Here is a 20,838-nt window from a genome sequence, read left to right as displayed (position 1 = left end):
GGCAAGTCACTTAACCCTCATTGCCTGACCAAGGAAAAAAAAGGATATCCAGAAGTTGTGAGTTACCCCTCTGCCACCTATACTTGAGTCCATTCTATATGTTCTTGGGAGACCATGGACCTAGGAGAGTGTTTGTTGACTTTAGTTATAGAGACCTAATAAAATACTCCTTTCTAAAAGCTAATGAAGTCTGGTTGACTGATACCAACTGAAAACTGTGGCTTGAAGGACACTAATGGGGGCTCATGAGCTACATAACATAAGAGAAAAATGCCCTGCAGGACTGCCCCAGACAACTGAAAGGCTAAGAAAGAAGTAGCCAGTTGAGCTCTGGAACCTGATCCACTAGTGTGAGTAGTCATTTCAGAGTACATGCTCCATAGGATTATGGTTTTAGGGCTAGAAAAGACCTCAAGTCATCTGATCTAACCCCTTCCTTTTACATAGGAAGAGACCAAATTTCCCAGAGATTGGGTAACTTGCCCAAGGCCATACAATTATTGTTTGTTTTTCTTTGGGACCCCATTTTGGGGTTTTCTTGCAGAGATACTGGGAGTGATTTGCCATTTCCTTCTCCAGATCATTTTATATATGAGGAAAACAAAACAAAGAGTTTTAAGTGACTTACCCAGGGTCACATAGCCAATAAGTGTCCGAGGTCAGATTTTTTTTAAATTTTAAGTTTTAATTTTCCTCAATTACATGTAAAGATATTTTTTGAGTTCCAATTTTTTCTCCCCGCCCTCCCTTTCCTTTTCCCTTCCAGAGGCCAGCAAGCAATTTGATATGGGTTATACATTACTATCACATTAAACATATTTCCACATTAATAAGAACAAAAGGGGGGAAACTACAAATAAGAATAAACAGGAACAATAACCAAAAAAAAGTAACAACAAAAGTGAAAATAGTATGCTTCAATCTGCATTCAGACTCCACAGTTCTGAATGTGGAGTGCATTTTCCATCATGAATCCTTTGGTATTGTCTTGGATCATTGTCTTACTGAGAAGAGTTAAGTCTATCACAGCTGATCATCCCACAATGTTGTTGATCTTGTGTACAATGTTCTCTTGGTTCTGCTCATTTCACTGAGGTCAGATTTGAACTCAGAAAGGTAAGTGTTCTTGACTTCAGGTCCAGCCCTCTATCCACTACACCACCCAGCCATCCCATGTAGTAAATATATTCTGACTCTAAATCCAGTTTTCTTCCAATGTAATCACACGATCTCCTATTTGTATCCCTCTGCTCACAGAGCCTATAGAGAAGGTGGGTTGTAGACTGGAAATCACGTTATAACTGAGCTGTTCGCCTGGCAGCTGGTTGTCAATGAAGATTCCCTTCACTCGGAATGAAGAGACCCAGGTTTTAGTTCTGACTGCATCAGCTGGACCTTTGTCTACACTAGCTAGCTTTGGTGGCCCTGGCAAATTGCCTTGTATCTTTGAGATTGTTTCCTCATCTGCAAAATGGGAACAATAATACTATGGATCCTACAGGGAAGATAGAAAAGCATTTAACAAGGGGGCAGCTCGGTGGCACGGTGGCTAAAGCACTGGCCCTGGATTCAGGAGGATCTGAGTTCAAATCCAGTATCAGACACTTGATACTAGCTGTGTGACCCTGGGCAAGTCACTTAGCCCTCATTGCCCCACAAAAAAAGAAAGAAAAGCATTTAAGAAACTTGAAACTTGTATAAATGTGAACTTTTATTACTAATATGGTTGAAAATTTTTTAGTGATTGAAGCCAGACTTAGGATTTCAATGATATGGGGAGCTCCCATTCAGAAAGCCCTTTCACCAAGACACATAACAGCTGTTTTCAACTTTTGCCACCAAATGATTTACTCAAAGTCACATGGCCAGTATGTGTCTGAGGTGAGACTTGAACCCAGATCTTCTTAGCCCCGAGGTTAGCTTTCCACTCTCTTATCCTCCTATTACCTATGGAGTAAAATCCAAATTCCTTTCCTAGCATTCAAAGTCCTCCACAATTGGTTATCTCTTCATTTTCAGCCTTGCCTCATGCTACATACTTTGGGCTCCAGCCAACGGCAATTATACTCTGCCGTCCCCTAAATAAGCCCCAGCATTTTACCACCTCCTCCTGTCCACTCTTCTTTATGATATTCCTTTTTCTGGGACCACTCCCCTCTCTCTCCATCACTGCCTGATGGATTCTCTAAGGTGTCTCTCAGCTATAACTCTACGATACTGTGATCTCTTTGTCTCTGTCTGTCTTTTTTCCCTTTTCATGTTTCTGTCTCTCTCTCCTTCTCTCTTTCCCTCTCTTTCTCCTCATATGTCTCTATCTCTTTCCCTCTCTCTCTCTCTGTATCTCTTTGTCTCTTTCTATCTCATTATGTCTGTCTCCTCTTTTTAGCATTTGTCTCTTTGTCTCTCTCCCTCTCTCTGTGTATGTTTCTCTTATCTTCTCTGTGTCTCTCTTTGTCTCTCTCCCTTTCTCTATTTCCACGTCTCTGTCTCTTTGTCTTCCTCTGTCTTTCTGATTCTCCTCCCTCCTTCCCACACATATACGTACCAATCACCACCGACACCACCAGGTGGCAGCAGACTCACCCCTCCACTCCTCATCCTCTTCCTCCTGGCCTTGGAGCTTGGACCTGCCCATCAAAACTTTGAAATCCTTCAGCAGTCACAGCGTGACCTTCAAGGGTCAAACGTGTTTTCTAGTTTGGTGGGGAGGGTTTTCCCAGACCCCAGACCCTGGCTGCCCTGCTTGGCCTCTCCAGCTTGGGAGGTATGGTGGAATTTATCATGGTGTGCACCTCCATTGGCTTTAAGGGTTTACAAAGCGCTTTAAAGACCTGTATGATGACAGACAGACCCCCAGGGCCTCTCAGTCCCACTTTCCAAAGAAGGATATTCCTGAGACTAAGAGTAGAACTGACTTTCCCAGGCTCACATAGCTAGTGAAAGTTGGAGGTGGGATTTGAACCCAGACCTTTTCTGACTGAGCCCATTGCTCTTATCTTTGCCATAATCCAAGATCACCCTAGGGGTGGAATCAGCAGGGTTTGGGCTTTACTCCCTGCTCCGTTGCCAACTTTGGGTAAGTCGCTTCCCTTCCCTTGGTCTCAGTTTCCCCTACTGTAAAATGAAAGAGTTGGACTTGAAGAGCTCTAAGCTTCCAGTCAGGGCTAAGATTTCTATTCCCCTGTAACTCAAGATGGGCGGAACCTTCTCATTTAAAACTGTATTTTTAGTTCCCTGTATTTCTCCCCACCCCCAGTCCTGGAGCGCTCCGGGACACCTCTCCCCACCCCTGGCTTGCTCCCGGGGAAGTTTGGCGGGAGGCGAGGTGAAGACAGTGAGGTGAGGACAGGGGGCTTGGTGGTTGGGCACAATGGCTGTTATGGAGACTGGGCAGGTGCAGAGGGAGAGAGGGCTTTGGGGCAGGGGGAACAGATCCAAATCCTGGACCTGACTGGCGGCTGAGGGGAGGGGGCTTTCGAAGTCCAGGCCCCGAGGCTCTGATCCTCAGGGGCCCCCCTGAGTCCTGATCTGGCCCCAGCCCAGCTGGCTGTGGCTGCCAGCAGTGGGCTGAGTTGGGACAGGCAGGGAGGATAGGAGAGGGGAGGGGAGAGGACGATCCAACCAGGGCTGGATCTTGGGGGTGGGGAGCTAGAGAGAGAAGGCCGAAACTGGGCAGGGGGTCTGGCTGGGGTGGTAATAGATGCAGCTGTTGGAGGTGGGAAAACTGGTCTCTCTTGTGTCTAGGTTCCATTCCTCCTCCCCTCCCCTCCCCATCTCTTCTCTCCCCTCCTCCCCTCCCCTCCCCTCCCCTCCCCTCCCCTCCCCTCCTCTCCCCTCCTCTCCCCTCCTTTCCTCTCCCCTCCTCTCCCCTCCTCTCCTCTCCCTCTCTTCTCCCTCTCCCTTCCCTCTCTCTCCCTCTCTCCCCCCCTCTTCTCCTCTTCCCTCCCCTCCTCCCCTCTCCTCTACTCTTTACTCCCAAACACCCAACTTAAAATAGATCATATGATCCAGAGTGAGAATGGGTCTTAGCTCTCATCCAATCCATCTCTATCATTTTGCATTTGGGGAAACTGAGCTTCAGAGAAGGGAAGTGACTTGGCAAAGGGCACACAAATGTGGCTTTGCAAGAGCACTAGTTTCAGAATCAAAGCAGAGCTGAGCTATGAACCCAAGTGCCTTCAGTCCAAAGCCAGCTCCTTTTCAGTTCCACTGTGATCATGGAAATGCCCAGAGGGCACTCAGAGCCTGGAGGGATGATAAGTCTCTTCCTGTATTTAAAAGGCCATCACGAGGAAAAGGAACCATACTTGTTCAAAGTTTGCCCTAGGGATGGAATCAAGAACAATGGGTAGAAGCTACAGAGAGACAAACTAAGGCTCAGGAAAACTTTACCAGATCCCTGGCACTGTCCAAGAGCATCCTCAAAGACCACTTGCAGGCACGACATCAGGGGGATTTCAGTTATCAGTTGGATTAGATGCCATTGGAAGTCTATTGTCAACTTGGAGATTTGGGGATCTAGATTCAAATTCTGACTCTGCTACTCTTAACTTCTGGGATTAAGGGACCTGGAGGACGTCACTTTGCATCCCTAGGTCTCATTTCCGCATCTAAAGATGTGAGAGTTGGACCAAATGACCTTCCTTCCCTCCCTCTCATAGGCACATTCTATAACCCCAAGCAGCAGAGCTGGCAGAGAAAGGAACCCAAATCCTCGGACTGCATCTTCTCTGCCTCTGTGTGTCCCTGGCCTTCTTCCTCTCTCTTCCTGCCTGTCTGACTCTGCCTCTGTCTCTCCTTCCTTCCCTTCTCCAGGTGAGCTTCAGATAAACATCCCAATGCACTTTTGTCATCACCTAACTTAGGGGAGATGCAGAATGATAGGATGTTCTCCTTCTGAGATTCTCAGAAGTAAAAGAGCTTGGATTTAGTCTCACCTGTTCGAATTGTGTGATCTTGGGGAATTTACTCTGATGCTCTCTTGGATTGGTTCCCTTGGATTACAAAAGGAATAGAGAGGATTGATAAATCACTAAGCTCCCTCCCAGCTCTGACATTCCATGTTCTAAGGTCCTCCCAGCTCTGACATTCCATGTTCTAAGGTCTTCCCAGTTATGACATTCCATGTTCTAAGGTCCCTCTCAGCTCTGACATTCCATATTCTAAGGTCCCTCCCAGCTCTGACATTCCATATTCTAAGGTTCCTCCCAGCTCTGACATTCCATGTTCTAAGGTCCCTCCCAGCTCTGACATTCCATGTTCTAAGGCCCCTCCCAGCTCTGACATTCCATGTTCTAAGGTCTTTCCCAGCTCTGACATTCCATGTTCTAAGGTCCCTCCCAGCTCTGACATTCCATGTTCTAAGGTCCCTCCCAGCTCTGACATTCCATGTTCTAAGGTCCCTCCCAGCTCTGACATTCCATGTTCTAAGGTTCCTCCCAGCTCTGACATTCCATGTTCTAAGGTCTTTCCCAGCTCTGACATTCCATGTTCTAAGGTCCTCCCAGCTCTGATGTTCCATGTTCTAAGGTCTTCCCAGTTATGACATTCCATATTCTAGGGTCCCTCCCAGCTCTGACATTCCATATTCTAAGGTCCCTCCCAGCTCTGACATTCCATATTCTAAGGTCTCTCCCAGCTCTGACATTCTTTGTTCTAAGGTCTCTCCGAGCTTTGACATTCCTGGTTCTAAGATTCCTTTTAGCTCTGACATTCCATGTTCCAAAGTCTCTCCCAGTTGTGTCATTCAATGCTCTGTGACTTCTCAAGGTTGCTGAGTCTTAGCCGCAAGATGTGGATGCAATTATGGCTGTAGCTACTAGCCAGACCTTCTGGAAGTTTTAGGTCCTCCCCTCTCTGCCTCCTCCCACAGTGCACTGGACGAGTCTATGCGAGGGAGAGGGGATAGAAGCTGGTGCCTCTACATAATCTAGCTCTGGAATTCTCAGAGATGGGAGGGAAATGTGAACTGCCCGGAATGTCCAGGACCTTCCCCTCTGGAGATAAGCAGGAGGGCCATCTACAAAGGAATCCAGAGTCGGAGCTGGTTAGTGAAAAGAACGCAGCTCTTAGAGTCTGGAGACATGAGTCCTGACCCTGTCACTTATTAGCCAAGTAATTTCTTCCCTTGGGGCCTCATTTCCTTCATCTGTAAATTAGTCATCTTAGATTATAACTGGAAGCCACTTGGGAGATCATTTAGTCCAACCCCCTCATTTTACAGATGAGGAAACTGAGGCCCCGAAAAGTGACCTGACCTCCCCAAAATCACATCGATAGCCAGGGGCAGAGGACTGGATGGGTACTCTGTGCCCAGAACTCTTTTTATTGCACCACAATCAGCCTTGTTGGAACTTCACAACAACCCTGTCAAAGAAGAGTTCCAGGTGGTATTTTATCCCCCTTTTATAGACAAATAAACTGAGGCTTGCAGAGGTTAGGTGACATGTCCTTGATCACAGAGCTAGTAAATGTCAGAGGTGGGATTTGAATCTAGGTCACCCTGACTCCATCCATTATACCACGCCACCTTTAGCAGCATAGCTCTAGATCTGGAAGGGACCTGAGTTAACCCAGTCCATAATTTTACAGATGAAGAAATTGAGGAACAGAAAAGTTAAGTGACTTTCTAGGGTTATAGATTTAGACCCGAAAGGGACCTCAGAGAGCATCTCGTGTGACCCTATCATTTTACAGAGAAGGAAATGGAGACCCAAGGAAGTTAAATAACTTGCCCAAGGTCACACTGCTCATGAGCTAGGTGGGATTTGAACCCAGGTCCTCTCGCTCCAGAACCAAATCCTTTGTACTGGGCTCCTCTCATCTAGAAACCCACCTAAATAATAAACCATCAGTGGAAAAGAAAAGATTGTGTAAGAGCCAGAGGGGGAGGGGGGAGATTTTTTTCAGTGAAATTCCAACCGCTTTTCCAGAACCTCTCTTCCCCCACATGTCTGATCCTGGCACACTGAGAGCTGCCATTGTGGTAATTATATGATAAAAACAGAGCGGGAGGCTCTGGGTCTCTATGGCAACTGCTGGGCAAGGCCGCTCTGTTGTGGAGATGGAGAAAAGGAACCAGGTTTCCGGGTCTTTCCATTTGCTTAAATGGTAAAAGTTGCCGAGCTGTGCTCATGGGTGACGGCAGCCAGTTAGGGGACTTGGGGGCAATGAAACAGCCAGCAGGCCTTAAGCCAGCTCATTGTTAAACACTTTGACGGCTGGGATAGGCCCTGGAGGCTTCAGACCTCCCCTCCCACCTCCTGGATCCTCTGGAATCAGATCACCAGCTGTTATTAAATTTCCTCCTGACTCTCTCTGGTCTGTGTTGGAGGGTGCCCTCCATTTCCTCATTAGTAGGGAGCTTCCTCTTTTCCTAACGGTTCTCCTCATTGGAGCTATTGCTCAGAGGGATCTCAATCTAATCCAATCCCCTCCCTTGTAGAGATGAAGAAAGAGACCTAGAGAATTAGATGTGGAAAGGACCTCATAGGTGCCCGACTTCACCTCCCTCTATCCTTTTTAGAGATAAAGAAACTGGGGCCCAGAAGGGCTCCATCACTGGTGACCTTGGACAAGTCACTTAACCTTTCTGAGGCTTGGTTTCCTAACCTGTAAAATGAAGGGGTTGGACTCCGTAACTCCCAAAGTCTCTCCCATGTCTGGGCTCACTTCACTCCTTGGACTCCCCAGCTCCATCCTGGAGAAACTTCTGGTTTGAGACCTTGTTCTCATGACTTGTGAATTCCATGGGAAGTCCCGCCATGCTCCCTGGTCCTCTCCTCTCTGGTGTTCATCACCATCTGCCTTGGCCCGATCCACTTACCCTCCTCCCAAGGCAATGAGGATACAGAACATACTTAAGGTCATCCAGTTAGTAAGTGACGGATCAGGATCTGAACCTGGGCCTTCCACATTAGATCGTGAGCTCCTTGCAAGCAGTGACTGAATTTTTATTTTTATTTTTTGCCCTTCTCTGAGTCCTCAGTGTTTAAGCACAGTGCTTGGCACATCGTAAGCATTTAATAATTGCTTGGGGACTAGATAACTTCCTGCCCAGGGCATGACACAGTACCTGGATCATGGTAAGAAAAATAATGGCTAACATTTCAATAAGTGCTTTAAAGTCTACAAATTGCTTTGCATGGATTATCCTGTTTGATCCTCCTGTCTACCCTGTGTGTGGCAGGGGAGGGGTAGGTGCTATTCTTCCTATTTTTCAGATGAGGAAACTGAGGCCAAAGTCAAATGACTTTCCTAGGGTAAACAGTTATCAAGTATCCGATGCAGGATTTGAACTCAGGTCTTCCTGATGCCAAGTCCAGTAGCTAGCTGCAATTGGCAGTTAAATGCTTGATGATTGATTGATCCCCACCTATATTCTTATTCTTTGGAAGGGCTGTGACATGTGGCAGAAAGAGTCCTGTATTTACAGTCAGACTTGGCTCTGAATTTGGATCTACTCTTTTCTCAGCTGTAAGACCCTGGGCATCTTGCCTTTCTTAGTTTCCTTATTTGTAAAATAAGGGAGGGGGTTGGGCTGGATTTGATGACCTCCAAAGTCCTTTCCAGCTCCAGTCTATGACATATTGATGTCTCCCATGCCAAACAGTCTTGCTCTCACATAGTAGGTGCTTGACAAAAATTTTTTGAATGATTGAAGGAAGGGAAACACCTAGGGGAGAAGAGCTGGTACTGGGCGGGGGGGGGGGGGGGGGTTTTCCCCTTCAGAGTTTTGAGATCACTTCGGGAAGGTCAGGGCAGAGGTTCTAAATAAGGTAAGCTGGTCTTGTGGCCCCAAAGTCAGAGCCAAAAGGCTGGAATCCCAGGCTCGGAGGCATGCTGGGGGCCTTCTCTAGTCCCCTGGCAGGAGGGGAGAGTTGAGTTACAGGTTTCTGGCAAGGGACAGGCCAGTGCCCTTTCTGCCTGTCTCAGGAGGGGGCAAGCCCCTGGCTGCCTGCGCCGCTCCCCCAGCTGGTGGCCTGAGCTCAGGGCAGGCCCACAATGGCACCTGACCCAAAATAACTTCCATGTGAGCAAGAAAGAAAGAGATTAGAACCCAGACTGGGATGACAGGGAGAGCAAGGCTGGGCCTGTCAATTGATAGGAGTGGCCAGGACCCAAGAGAGGGTATAAAGGCCCCTGGCAGACCCGGGCTGCTTCCAAACCCAACTGGAGACTTGGGGACAACTGACACTCTTGCTCATCTTCTTTGGACAGCACCATGGGGCTCAGTGATGGAGAATGGCAACTGGTCCTGAACGTCTGGGGGAAGGTGGAGGCGGATCTCTCCGGCCACGGGCAGGAGGTGCTGATCAGGTAAAGGGAGGGGTGGACTGTGCCCACCCACCTGAAGGCCGACTGACCCAGTCCCACTGCCTTGAGTGATGATCTCAAAGCAGCCCCTCTTCCCTTCCTTGCCATTGGGGCGAGAATTGGGGAGCAAGAGCAGAGCCTGCACCTAGAATCAAGGGACGACTGGGAGCTAGAAGGAGCCCCAGAGAGCATCTAGTGCACCCCACCCCCACGCTGGGCAGATGGAGGAAATGAAAGAGCAGAGAGCTGAGGGACTCACACGGGCACTAAGCAGTAGAGCCCAGATTCACATGCTCATCCTCAGTCTTCAAATTCAGAGTTTGGGGAAACCTTCCAGGTCACTTAGTCCAATGCCATTTAACAGATAGAAAAAATGAAGCCCAGAGAACGGAGTCAGCTGGTTCCATATCACCCAGAAAGTCTGACCGAGCCAGAATTTGAACACAGGTCTTGCTGGAGTGCTTTCCAAGGCTACATATCAGCAATTCGTAGGCAGGACTGGGGACCAGACCCAGGAGTCCTAGCTCCCCAGCCACTGCGCTTTACACAGACAAGAAGCCTAATGAGGCAATGAAGGCTGTCCACCAGCCCAGATCCTCACAAAGACCCAAAATTGAAAAGTTGGGATGCACAGGGGTGATTTCCTTGATCTTGGTAGCAGTTGGAAAAACAATTTTTCTCCCTCTTCCATCTTGGCCAAATGTCTACTGCATTTTACTTAACAGTTCTGTAAGTTGGTTTGTGTGGTTTTGAGTGAGTTATTTCCATTCCCTGGGCCTCAGCTACTCCTTTAAAACCAGAGTATTGGACTTTTTTCCAGTAACTTCCATTATAATGTAAGAGATGCTTTAACTTGGTTCCTGACTGGTCTTCACTTGTCTTTGTGTCTGGTCTTCACTAATCTGTAGCTGGGACCACATTAGTTTTCAGAGATGGAGTTTTCCTTCCCTTCCTTCCTTCCCAACCAGATCTAAACATTCAAACTCTTCAGACATGGGAATTATTAATCCTGTTATTAGGGCAGGGGGGAGTGGTCTGGTTTTTCCATTTCATTAGTTGCAATTTGAATATCTATTTTCCTAAGTCATGTGTTATGACATTTATTATAGCATTATGACATATATAATATTATTGTAATAGAAGTATATAATATTTGATATATGTGCCTTAGGCAAATAGTTCTGTGTATATATATATGTATATATATATATATATATATGAATATATGGTGTGTGATCTGTCCTTTGAAAAATGCACACACACCTATTATTTAGAGCTCAGAAGCAATTGTTGGTTTAGAGCCAGAATCCCTGAAGCCATCTAGTCTAACCCCTTTATTTTACAGATGAGGAAACTGAGGCATGCAGAAGTTAAGTGACATGCCCTGGGTCACACTGCTAGTAAGTATAGGAGGCAAGATTTGAACTCAGGTCTTCCTGACTCCAAGCCCAGTATCCTTGAGAGGACTGCTTCAGAGGTCATTGGATCCAGCCCCCTTCCCCCATTTTATAGATAGGGAAAATGAGATTCCAAGAGGAGACGTGATTTGCCCTAATGTTAGCCAGTCAGTAAAGGGCAGAGAGAGGAACCCAGGCCTTCTGACTCCAATCTAGTGCTTTCTCCTTCTGGGTTACCTGAGAGCCAGAGAAATGCAGGAGAGAACTCATTGGCAGGTAACCCGGCTCAGCCCCTAACTCAGTGTGTGTCCTTGGATAAGTTAAATCTACACTTTAGACCTTAGTTTCCCTATTTATATAATGACGGTGTTGGACTAGGTACTGCAAGATCCTTCCGGGCTTGAAGATCCCGGGAGCATTCTCACTGTATGCCCAGGAGGGTGATTGAAGTCTGTTCCGAGTTTGAGCGCATCACTGAATTTTTCCTTCTCCAGGACGCAGGGGAACAAAGAATCAGTAGGTTGGGGGCCGGAGGACCTGAATTCAAATTCTGGTTCTGGCCCTTATTACCCTGTCACCCTGGGTATGTCAGGTCTGAGTTTCCTCTCCTATAAAGTGAGGGGCCTGTGAAGTCCCTTCCAGGCCCACATATATGAGCCTCTGATCTTGGTAGCAGTTGGAAAAGCTATTCTTCTCCCTCCCTCTTGTGTCTTGGCCAAATGTCTTCTGCATTTATCCTCTCTTTCACTCTCTGGCTTTCCTTGATGTCTGGGTTATTTCCCCGATAGGAGGGTTACTGGCCAGACTTCAGCTGACCTGGGGTCAGGGGGATGAGCTGAGGCCTTCAGAAAGTAGGAGGAAAAAGACTTATTCCTTCCTGGACCTTGGAAGCCCCAGGAGTCAAAGCAGAAAGCCTACACAGGTAAAATTGTGGGAACAAGGGAGCCAGACACGGGGGCTGTGCAGAAATGTGGGGGCCACCAGCCAACCTCCAGCACCTTAGGAATACTTGGTTCTTGTCCTTGTGGGGCTATTTCTCCTCCATGGGGCTGCTTCCTCTTCTGAAAGATAGGGGTATCGGACCAAATGACTTCTAGCATTCCTTTTAGGTCAGACGTTCTGTGTTCTAAGGTCCCCTTCAGCTCTGATATTCCACATTCTAACGTCCCTCCCAACCCTGACGTTCTAAGGTCTCTCCTACGTCTGATATTCCGTGTTTTAAGAATTCTCCAAGACCTGATATTCTAGGTTCTAAGGCACCTCCCAGTTCTTATATTCTATGTTCTAAGTTTCTCTCTGGCTCTGATAGTCCATGAATAGTTCAGTCCTGGTGTGTGTGTGTGTGTGTGTGTGTGTGTGTGTGTGTGAGAACTGCTCCTTTTGGGGGTGGGGGCAGCAGTGGGGTAGAAGTCTGATTGGAATCTCCTCTCCTGCCCCCAATGTCTCTGCCTTCTGAAAGGACGTGGGTTTGGCACCTGGGCTGGCGACCCAGGGGTCCCTGCCATCTTGGAAGCACCATCCTTCTCCTCAGGATCATTTTGGGCATAAGAGGCAGGAGGATCTCCAAAGGTCTTAAGGCTGGCTCTGGAAGACCGCCGAGTCCTTGGGGTACCACTTGTTTGTTCCATGTCTCAGATTATAATGGCAAAGGAGCTCTTGGGAATGCTGCTCAGTCTCTGAAGAAGTCAACTCAAGGGTGTCTTTTCTTGGGGGGTGGGGAAGTTGGCACTTTGTATTTCTTAGGGTCAGAGGTGAGGAGGGGGGATAACTCAGTTTCCCCAAAGCATTATCTCTTGGCAAAATCCCTCCTAGGCTTGCTTATTCCCAGCTCAGCCACGGCTGTTACTTCTGGACCTTGGACAGATCATAGGACCTTAGATGCTCTCATTTTTGCCAATTTCAGAATCACAGAGTTTGAGCTGGAGAGAATCTGAGGGGCCATCTGGGCTGGCCCCATATGTTCTAGATGGGGAAACAGAAGCAAAGAGAAGCCATGTGATACCCCCTAGTCCCAGCCCCTCATTTTACAGAGTCATGCAGCCTGTGAATGTCTGAAACAGGACATAGACCTCAGACAGGGCAAGACCCTTGCAAGAATTTTTGAGCCGAGTCATTCAATCCCACACCCAGACCTCCTCCCGCTAAATCACACTTCCATTTCTCCATTTGCCCATTCACTTGTCTCAGTTTTCCTCATTTGGAAAATGAGTTTACTGACCGAGTTCTTTAAATACATGGATAAAAGGTCCAAGGTCCTAGAATCTTAGAATTGGGAGTTGGGGGCCACCGCAGAGATCAACAAGTTTTTCAGTTTCCTTGTCAGATGCAAGGGAACTGGCACCTGGAGGAAGGCAAATGACTGGCCCAGGGTCACACGGTGAGTTACACTAGGAACCAGACTTTAATCCTGATCTCACAGGAGCTTTTAGGAGGCTCTTCAAAGATAATGAATGGGAAGCACTTTGCACTAGAGAGAAGCCAATCATGATGATGATGCTATTATAGTAGTTTAATGTTACCATTATTATCGTATCATTCAATATCAGAGCTCGAAGGGACCTCCAATATTACTTAGTTCAATCTGCTCATCTTGGAGGGGAGGCCCAGGCAAGTTAAACAACGTGTCCAAGGTCACACGGCAAGCTGGTGGGAAGAAACAATATTGGAACCTTTTGTGCCTCCCAGCCCGGCCCTGCCCCCCATTCCTCGTCCCTATGATGACTGCAGGGATCATAGATTTGAAGAATGGACACGAGAAGTCACTGAATCCTGCCCCCTCATAGAGCAGGAAACTGAGGTTCAGGGAGAGGAAATAACTTATCCAAGGTCATGCAGAGGATCAGAGATCTAGAGTTGGAAAAGACCTCTGAGGCCATCTGGCTCAATGTGCCCATTTTGTTTCCACTGGATCTCTTGAAAGGATTTCTTTCCTGTGTCTGTAGAAGCCTAGAAACTTCTTGGGGATGGGGGTGGGGTATCTCTCTGCTACCTCCTGCTGTCTGTCTTTGTTTCATGGGTGTCTGGGAAGCTGACTCCCCCACATTGGCTTGTCAGAAGGACTTTCTTGCCAGCTACCAAGGAGACAGTGGGATAAATAACAGAAAAAATGATTCAGGATTTTAAAAATCTTTTCAATTCCCTCTGCCCGCTTACTGAGATGAGGCTGGTTGGATTCTGCTCCTTCTAGAGGCTGCCCTCTAGCCCAGAAAGTGCCCAGAGTCCATGTGAGCCTCACATGAAGCACCAGCTGTGGGGTGAGGGGCAACAAGGGAGGCAGCTGTGTTTTTGCGGGCATCATTCAGCAGGCAGGGAACCAGGTGCTCTGATTAGCCAAGTCCTCCCAGCTCACCTTCAAAAATAGGCCTGAGCCCTCCCAGGATGGGGGAGGGGGAGCTGGGGCCTGAATACGAAGGGGCAAAGAGCCAGAGAATCCTGGAGTCGGGGGCCTGAACAGGCCCTTAGAGGGCATCTAGAAATTGGGGGAGGGGCAGCAGGTGAGCCTCTTGCCTGTATATTATAGAGAAGATCCTGCCTAGAGACAAGTTGGATGAAATGGGCTATGAGATCTCTCACTTTGGAGCTCATCCAGCCTTTTCCTTTGTCCAGCTGGGAAACAGAGGCTCCGAAAGGGGATATGTTTGCCCAAGGTGCCCTCGGTGGTTAGTGGCTAAGCCGAGTCTGGAACCAAGGTCCCTTAAACTATATGTCTTTAGTGGTTTTTAAGAGGGAAAGACAGACAGAGGCAGACAGAGAGAGAGAAAGATAGTGAGACAAAAAGAGAAACAGAGAGAGGTAGAAACAGAGACAGAGAGAGAGGTAGAGACAGAGACTGAGACAGACAGACAGAGACTTAGAGAAATGAAGAGAGACAGAGACAGAGAGAGACAGTGAGTCAGGAATAGAGAGACAGAGAGGTAGAGATGGAGACTGAGACAGGCAGAGAGACAGAGACAGAGAGGTAGAAATGCAGAGAGACAGGGACAGAGAGAGGGGGGGGGAGAGAGACAGAGAGAGAGACAGAGAGGTAGACGCACAGAGAGACAGAGAGAGGCAAAGACAGAGACTGAGACAGGCAGAGAGACAGAGACAGAGAGAGGAGTAGAAACAAAGAGAAAGAGAAAGAGAGACAGAGACAGAGAGAAATACAGAGAGACAAAGAGAGACTAAGAGAGAAATGGGACTCCCGAGCCCTGGATTTTGTCTGTTTTGTAGTTTGTGTTTCCAAGGGAAATGGGAGGCAGGCCTGAAAACAGATGATAACCCATAAAGCTCCCTAATGATTTGTCCTGCCTCACTCTGCCCTAGCCAGGAGGTGCCCCAGGCCCTTGTCCCATTATGTTTGGACGAGGCTCCCTCTGGAATGAGAGGACTAGTCCCTTCCCCTCCTTAGGCTCTGGTTTCTCCCACTGTCAGAGGAGCAGGATAAGAATAGTGTCTGCCTGATAATATTAGTAATGAGCTCGAGACCCTTGGGTGAAAGGGACAGGATGAAAGCAAGCAGTGACGCATGTGGCCTTCGGATGGGGGCTCCACTGGGATCAGCTAACATTGGACACAGTTGCCAGGAGGTCCTGTCTGGCCTAAAGCAGAGGCTCAGTGCCCAAAGCAGAAGATTACAGAAATGTCAGGACTCTGACGTGTGTGTGTGTGTGTGTGTGTGTGTGAACAATAGCTGTGTAGCAACCATAATGATAATTGTGTATCTTTGTATCTTGGTGCCTAATTATAACTGTATGTGGGTGTCTAATAATAGATTCACAGAAGCTCTGATATACAGGGTCCTTTGATACCATGTAGTCCAAGGACCCCTTCTACAACATCTATCTCTCCATCCATTCATTCCCTCCACAAGCAATTATTAAACACCTATTGTGTGGCTAGGGAGCTGAAACTAGGGTCAGGAGGACCTGAGTTTGACCTGGGGAAATCTCCTTAACCTCTAGGTTAAGCCTCTAGGCTGCAGAACAAGTATGACTCTTCTTTGGTAGAAGGAGTTTCCTTACTCGGGGTTCCATACATCAATAAAATCACTTAAACAGGGGGAAAAATGTGCCAGTCACTGCTAGACACAGAGAGCGCCGAACCAAAACCAAAACATCCCTTGACCTCAAACCCTCTGTGGGAGGGAGACAACATGTGTCCAGATATAATAAAGAGTGGCATTTGGTGATGGGTGGTTGTCTAGATGATGCTCAAAGACCTCCTTTGGAGAAGAACACCTTGCCTCCTGAGCCAGCCCATTCCACTGCTGGACAGTTCAGAAGTTTGTCCTTACACAGAGTTGAAATCTGAGGCTGGCCAGCTTCTATCCGGTCCTGTCCTCTGGGGCTAAGCAGAGCGGTGGAAGCCCTCTTCCAGGGTGGCCTTTTAAGTCCTTGAAGACAGCTCTCATCTTTTCTCTAGACTCTCTTCTCCAGGCTAAATTAGGTCCCAGAAGACACTTCACAAGTCATCCAGTTAAACCATCATTTTACAGGAAGAGGAAACTGAGGCAGCCCTAGGAGGAGAGGGGCTTTACCCAAGATAGCACAGAAGTCAACCTGGGATTTAAAATCCAAATCTAGGGCTTTCCCCAGGATGCTACTTTAAAAGTATAGCAATGCGGGGCAGCTAGGTGGCACAGTGGATAGAGCACTGGCCCTGGAGTCAGGAGTACCTGAGTTCAAATCCGGCCTCAGACACTTAACACTTACTAACTGTGTGACCCTGGGCAAGTCACTTAACCCCAACTGCCTCACTAAAAAAAAAAAAGTATAGCAATGTGTATTGCAATAGTATATCTAATTAGATAAGAATGAGTAATAATGATGGATACTAATAATCATGCCTGTGAGTATATTTATGTCTGAGACTGAAACTTGGGAACTTGGAAAAGAGAAGATGGAGTCACAAAGACTTAAATCTGACTTTCTGCTAAATGGCCTATGGCATATCACTTCAGCTCTGAACCTCAGTTTCCTTATCTGTGAAATGGATATAAGGATGTGTATCCTATCCAAGATAATAATGGTTGTTCTATAGTCCTTTACAATTTACAAACTGCTTTGCTCCTGACAATTCCATGAAGACTGCAGATAATATCAATAATCAATCACTCAACAAGCAATTATTAAGCACCTACTATGTCACAGGTACTGTCCTGAGCTCTTGTGATAAAAAAAAAACCCTTAAGATAAGTATTATTATCTCCAACCTAATTCAATCCGGCAGGGACTTTCTAAGTAGTTCCTATGCTCCAGTTATGGTACTAAATATCAGGGGTAGGAAGACAAGATGATAGACCTGCCCTCAAGGAACTTACATTTTAATGGGTCCCCACTTGATATCAAGTCCCCACTTGATAGATGGAGGACCCGTCTCAAAGAAGGGAAATGACTTGGTTAAGGTCACACAGCTAGTAAGTTACAGTGCAAGAGATGAAACAAATTCTTGACTCCACTGGGGATGAGCATCAAATGAGATCAATCTTTCATCTAAAGTAATTTGTATAATGCTATGTAAATGTAACTTTTTTGTGGTTTGGGTGTGTTAGTGTTTCTCTGTCTACATATGTGTCTACATGTATATAATATGTATTTCTCTCTCTCATTGTATGTGTGTGTATGTAGGCTCTGAGCCATAACTAGGACAGGCAACTGGGTCTTAGCCCCAGGGCTTTGGCATCTGTGAGAGCTTCCTCCTCAAGGTGATTGAGAGACTCCTGTCCTCTCATCTTTTACCATGTGGCTCCAGCTTCTGATACTTCCAGTGTTCTGTCACTAGAGAACCCCCTTTCTTGGAGCCAGTTTCTAGGCTAGCAACACCTTCAACCCGAATCTCCCCAGTGCCCTTGTCAACACCATCCCACCACCCCCAAATATTTCTACTTACAGCTCCATGTGTGCTTGAAGGTAGACTGCACCTCAGTCTCGAAGCCCCTCTATCCCTGTTTCCCCTCTCTGTTTTTTTCCTAAAGACGTAGTCAAGCTAGTCCCAGGGAGAGAGGAGGGTTGCTCAGAAGGCCCATTGCCTCCTCTCCACAGAGCCAGGGACAGCTCCCAACATGCCAAGGGAGATTAGAACCAGACAGGTGGCATTCCTGGCCAGGGTGACTCTGATGCAGGCCTGGTCAGATGGACAGGCATCTGTGGGGGATGGGCCCCCAGACTCGGCACAGCTTCAGGCTCAGGATTGCCATTTAATAAATACTTGTTGGTTGCCTGGTTAACGCATTACATAGACAATAAAACTTCTCCAGCCTAGCTTTATGAGGGACTCATTTACAGCCCATCTTAGCATGTGTCTGTCTCTGCTGGACTGTCAGGAGTGATGCAGAACACATCCTTACATTCCATTCAACAGACATCATCAAACACCTACTTACTTGGTCATTACTTAAAAACAGCACAAAGATAACAATGAGAACCCTTGGGGGCCAACAGCAGCCACCTCAGGGCTGGGAAGTGCTTTGAATTCCTTCTCTGACCACTACCAGCACCACTGGCACCAGCGCTAGCATCACTTCCACCACTACCACTACCAGCAGCAGTATCATTATCAACCATTTATATAGTACTTACTATGTGCCAGGGAACATTTACAAAGATAAATGATATATACATATATATATGTGTGTGTGTATATATCTTTGTATGTATATGTATATATAAAATTATCAATATATGATATTTATATAATACAGTATATTTATATAAAATATCTTTAAATACACATATATGTATATAGGTGTATAGGTATGTGTGTATGCATATATACACACACCTATATACATATACACACATTAAATGCAATCAGCAAACATTTAAATGCCTAGTTAATTTGATAGAAAATCAAATGCAACATACAAAATTATATATATACACACATGCATACACACACACTAAATACAATCAATAAGCATATATTAAGTGCCTCATTAGTTTAATAGAAAATTAAATACAGTATATAAAATGACACATACACACATATATTTTACAGATGAGGAAATTGAGGCAAACAAGGTGAGGGAACTTGCCCAGGGTCATGTAGCTAGTAAGTATCTGAGGCTAGATTTGAGGATTCAGTTTTCTCCTCTGTAAAAGGAGAGGTTGGTCCTTAGAGGAGGAAATTGATCAAGCAGGCCGGGGTGACTTGCCAAGTTCACAAGGCTCCAGGCTAGCAGAGCTGGGCACTGAACCCACAACACCCAAAGTGCTTTAAATCCCATGACCCTCCACCTCCCCATCCCATCCCCTCATACTCCACAGCTCTCCCTGTCCCCTCTGAGTCAGGTCTCTCCTTTGGTTCCCAGACTCTTCAAAAGCCATCCTGAGACGCTGGAGAAGTTTGACAAATTTAAGCACCTGAAGTCTGAGGATGAGATGAAGGGGTCTGAAGACCTTAAGAAACACGGCACAACGGTGCTCACCGCACTGGGGAACATCTTGAAGAAGAAGGGCCAGCATGAAGCAGAGCTGAAGCCCCTGGCCCAGTCCCATGCCACCAAGCACAAAATCTCCATCAAGTTCCTGGAGGTCAGAAGCTGGGGCTTGATACTAGGGATGGAGAAAGGAGCAATGGGAGGGGGGCAGGAGGGGAGGACTAGCCTAACTCTGCATAACACAAGGGTTTCTAACTGGGGGTCCATTGACTTCAAGTGGGAAAGGGCCTTATGGGTCATCTAGGGCAACCCCCTCATTTTACAAACGAGGAAACTGAGGCACAGAGAGACATGCACACTGTCAAACAAGGAGAGCTTCTCCAACCACAAGTTCAACACTCTTTCCAAACTCAGGTCGTTTAGATCAATCCCCTCCTGTCACAGATGGAGAAACTTAGATTATTTACCCAAGGTAACCTAGGTAGCAAGGGACAGAGACAGAATTTTGCAGAATCACAGACTTAAAACTCTAAAGCCTCTTTAGAAGACATTTTACAGGTGAGGAAACTGAGGTACAGGGCAACTTGCCCTATTTGAACTCGGGTCCTCTAACTTCAGGTCCTTTGCTATCGCCAATATTCCCCGTTGCCTCATCCTGTTTCCAAAGCTCGTAGATCTCCTAGTGGGTCTGCTTTCAAGTCCAGTGGACCAGAGCTAGAGTTCTTAACCCAATAGTTTTTTTTTTTGTTTTTTTTTTTTGTGGGGCAACGAGGGTTAAGTGACTTGCCCAGGGTCACACAGCTAGTAAGTGTCAAGTGTCTGAGGCCGGATCTGAACTCAGGTCCTCCTGAATTCAGGGCCGGCGCTTTATCCACTGTGCCACCCAGCTGCCCCCTTAACCCAATAGTTTTAATGATTTCACAAATGAGAGGCAGCAAGGCTCTCACTGCCCCCAACACAAGCAATTGATACTAGTCTCGTGAGGTCACCTGAGAAGCTAGCTGGCACGGTGAGACATGAGTATTTTGTTGCTGGAAACCTGTTGGGCAAGTGGGGGCCCTTGGGCTGGAGATGAAATGGACGGTGGGGCAAGAGCTATTTCCCAAGGGACGCCATAGGAAGGCTGGTGGTAGGAAGGGAGGCGTGGGCGGCTGCTTCTCCTTGCCACCTGTTGCCAGAGAGTTTGTTTTTAATTTTAAATTTTTAATGAAGGAACCAACTCGTTTGACAAGCCTAGTGAATTCTGCCCATCTGTCCATTCTATCCAGCAGTTCTCCCTCCCAAGTCTCCATCTGAAAAGCATCCACCATGATAGAACAAGGCGTGGGCTGGGAACCCTGCCTCAGGCACTTGTCGCTTCTCTGTGAGCCTCAGTTTCCTCATCTGTCAAAGGGGAAGGGGTGACTGTCTCACAGGGTTGTTGTGAGATGTGCTTTGCAAACCTTACAATGCTTCAGAAAGGGGACTGGCTACTGACTTTAGGCCATCAGTGTCCTTCCCTGATCCCCTGTTTCCTCACCTATAAAATGGGGATGATAAAACATACCCTAAGGGAGACAGCAGGGTGTAGTGGCCATAGAATCAGGAAGGAATGGGTTCAAGTCTCCTCTCTGCCCCTCACTGGTTGTGTGACCCTGGGCAAGTCCCTTAATCTTTCAGTGCCCCCAGGCTACTCTCTAAGATTAAATTTCAGAGAAAATGCTGATCTGTATTGATGGGGAGGTTTTCCTCAGTGGGAGTACCCTACATAGGCACCACCCAAAATAA

At 47.0% G+C, this 20,838-nt stretch overlaps 1 protein-coding gene across 1 annotated transcript in view; it reads left to right on the top strand.

The window, feature by feature from the left end:
* The first annotated feature begins 9,116 nt into the window (after positions 1 to 9,116).
* MB (myoglobin) overlaps positions 9,117 to 20,838 on the top strand; it is a 15,741-nt gene continuing 4,019 nt past the window's right edge. The window contains exons 1-2 of the mRNA XM_043969157.1: positions 9,117 to 9,318; positions 19,003 to 19,225. Of these exons, the coding sequence (XP_043825092.1) occupies positions 9,224 to 9,318; positions 19,003 to 19,225 (318 nt within the window). The 5' untranslated portion in view covers positions 9,117 to 9,223. The remainder of the gene's footprint in view (positions 9,319 to 19,002; positions 19,226 to 20,838) is intronic.

The sequence above is a fragment of the Dromiciops gliroides genome, chromosome 5 (genome assembly GCF_019393635.1).
Source record: "Dromiciops gliroides isolate mDroGli1 chromosome 5, mDroGli1.pri, whole genome shotgun sequence".
NCBI classification, from domain to species: Eukaryota; Metazoa; Chordata; class Mammalia; order Microbiotheria; family Microbiotheriidae; genus Dromiciops; species Dromiciops gliroides.
Note: the sequence above shows the minus strand (reverse complement) of the source record. Positions and strands in the feature narration are given on the sequence as shown.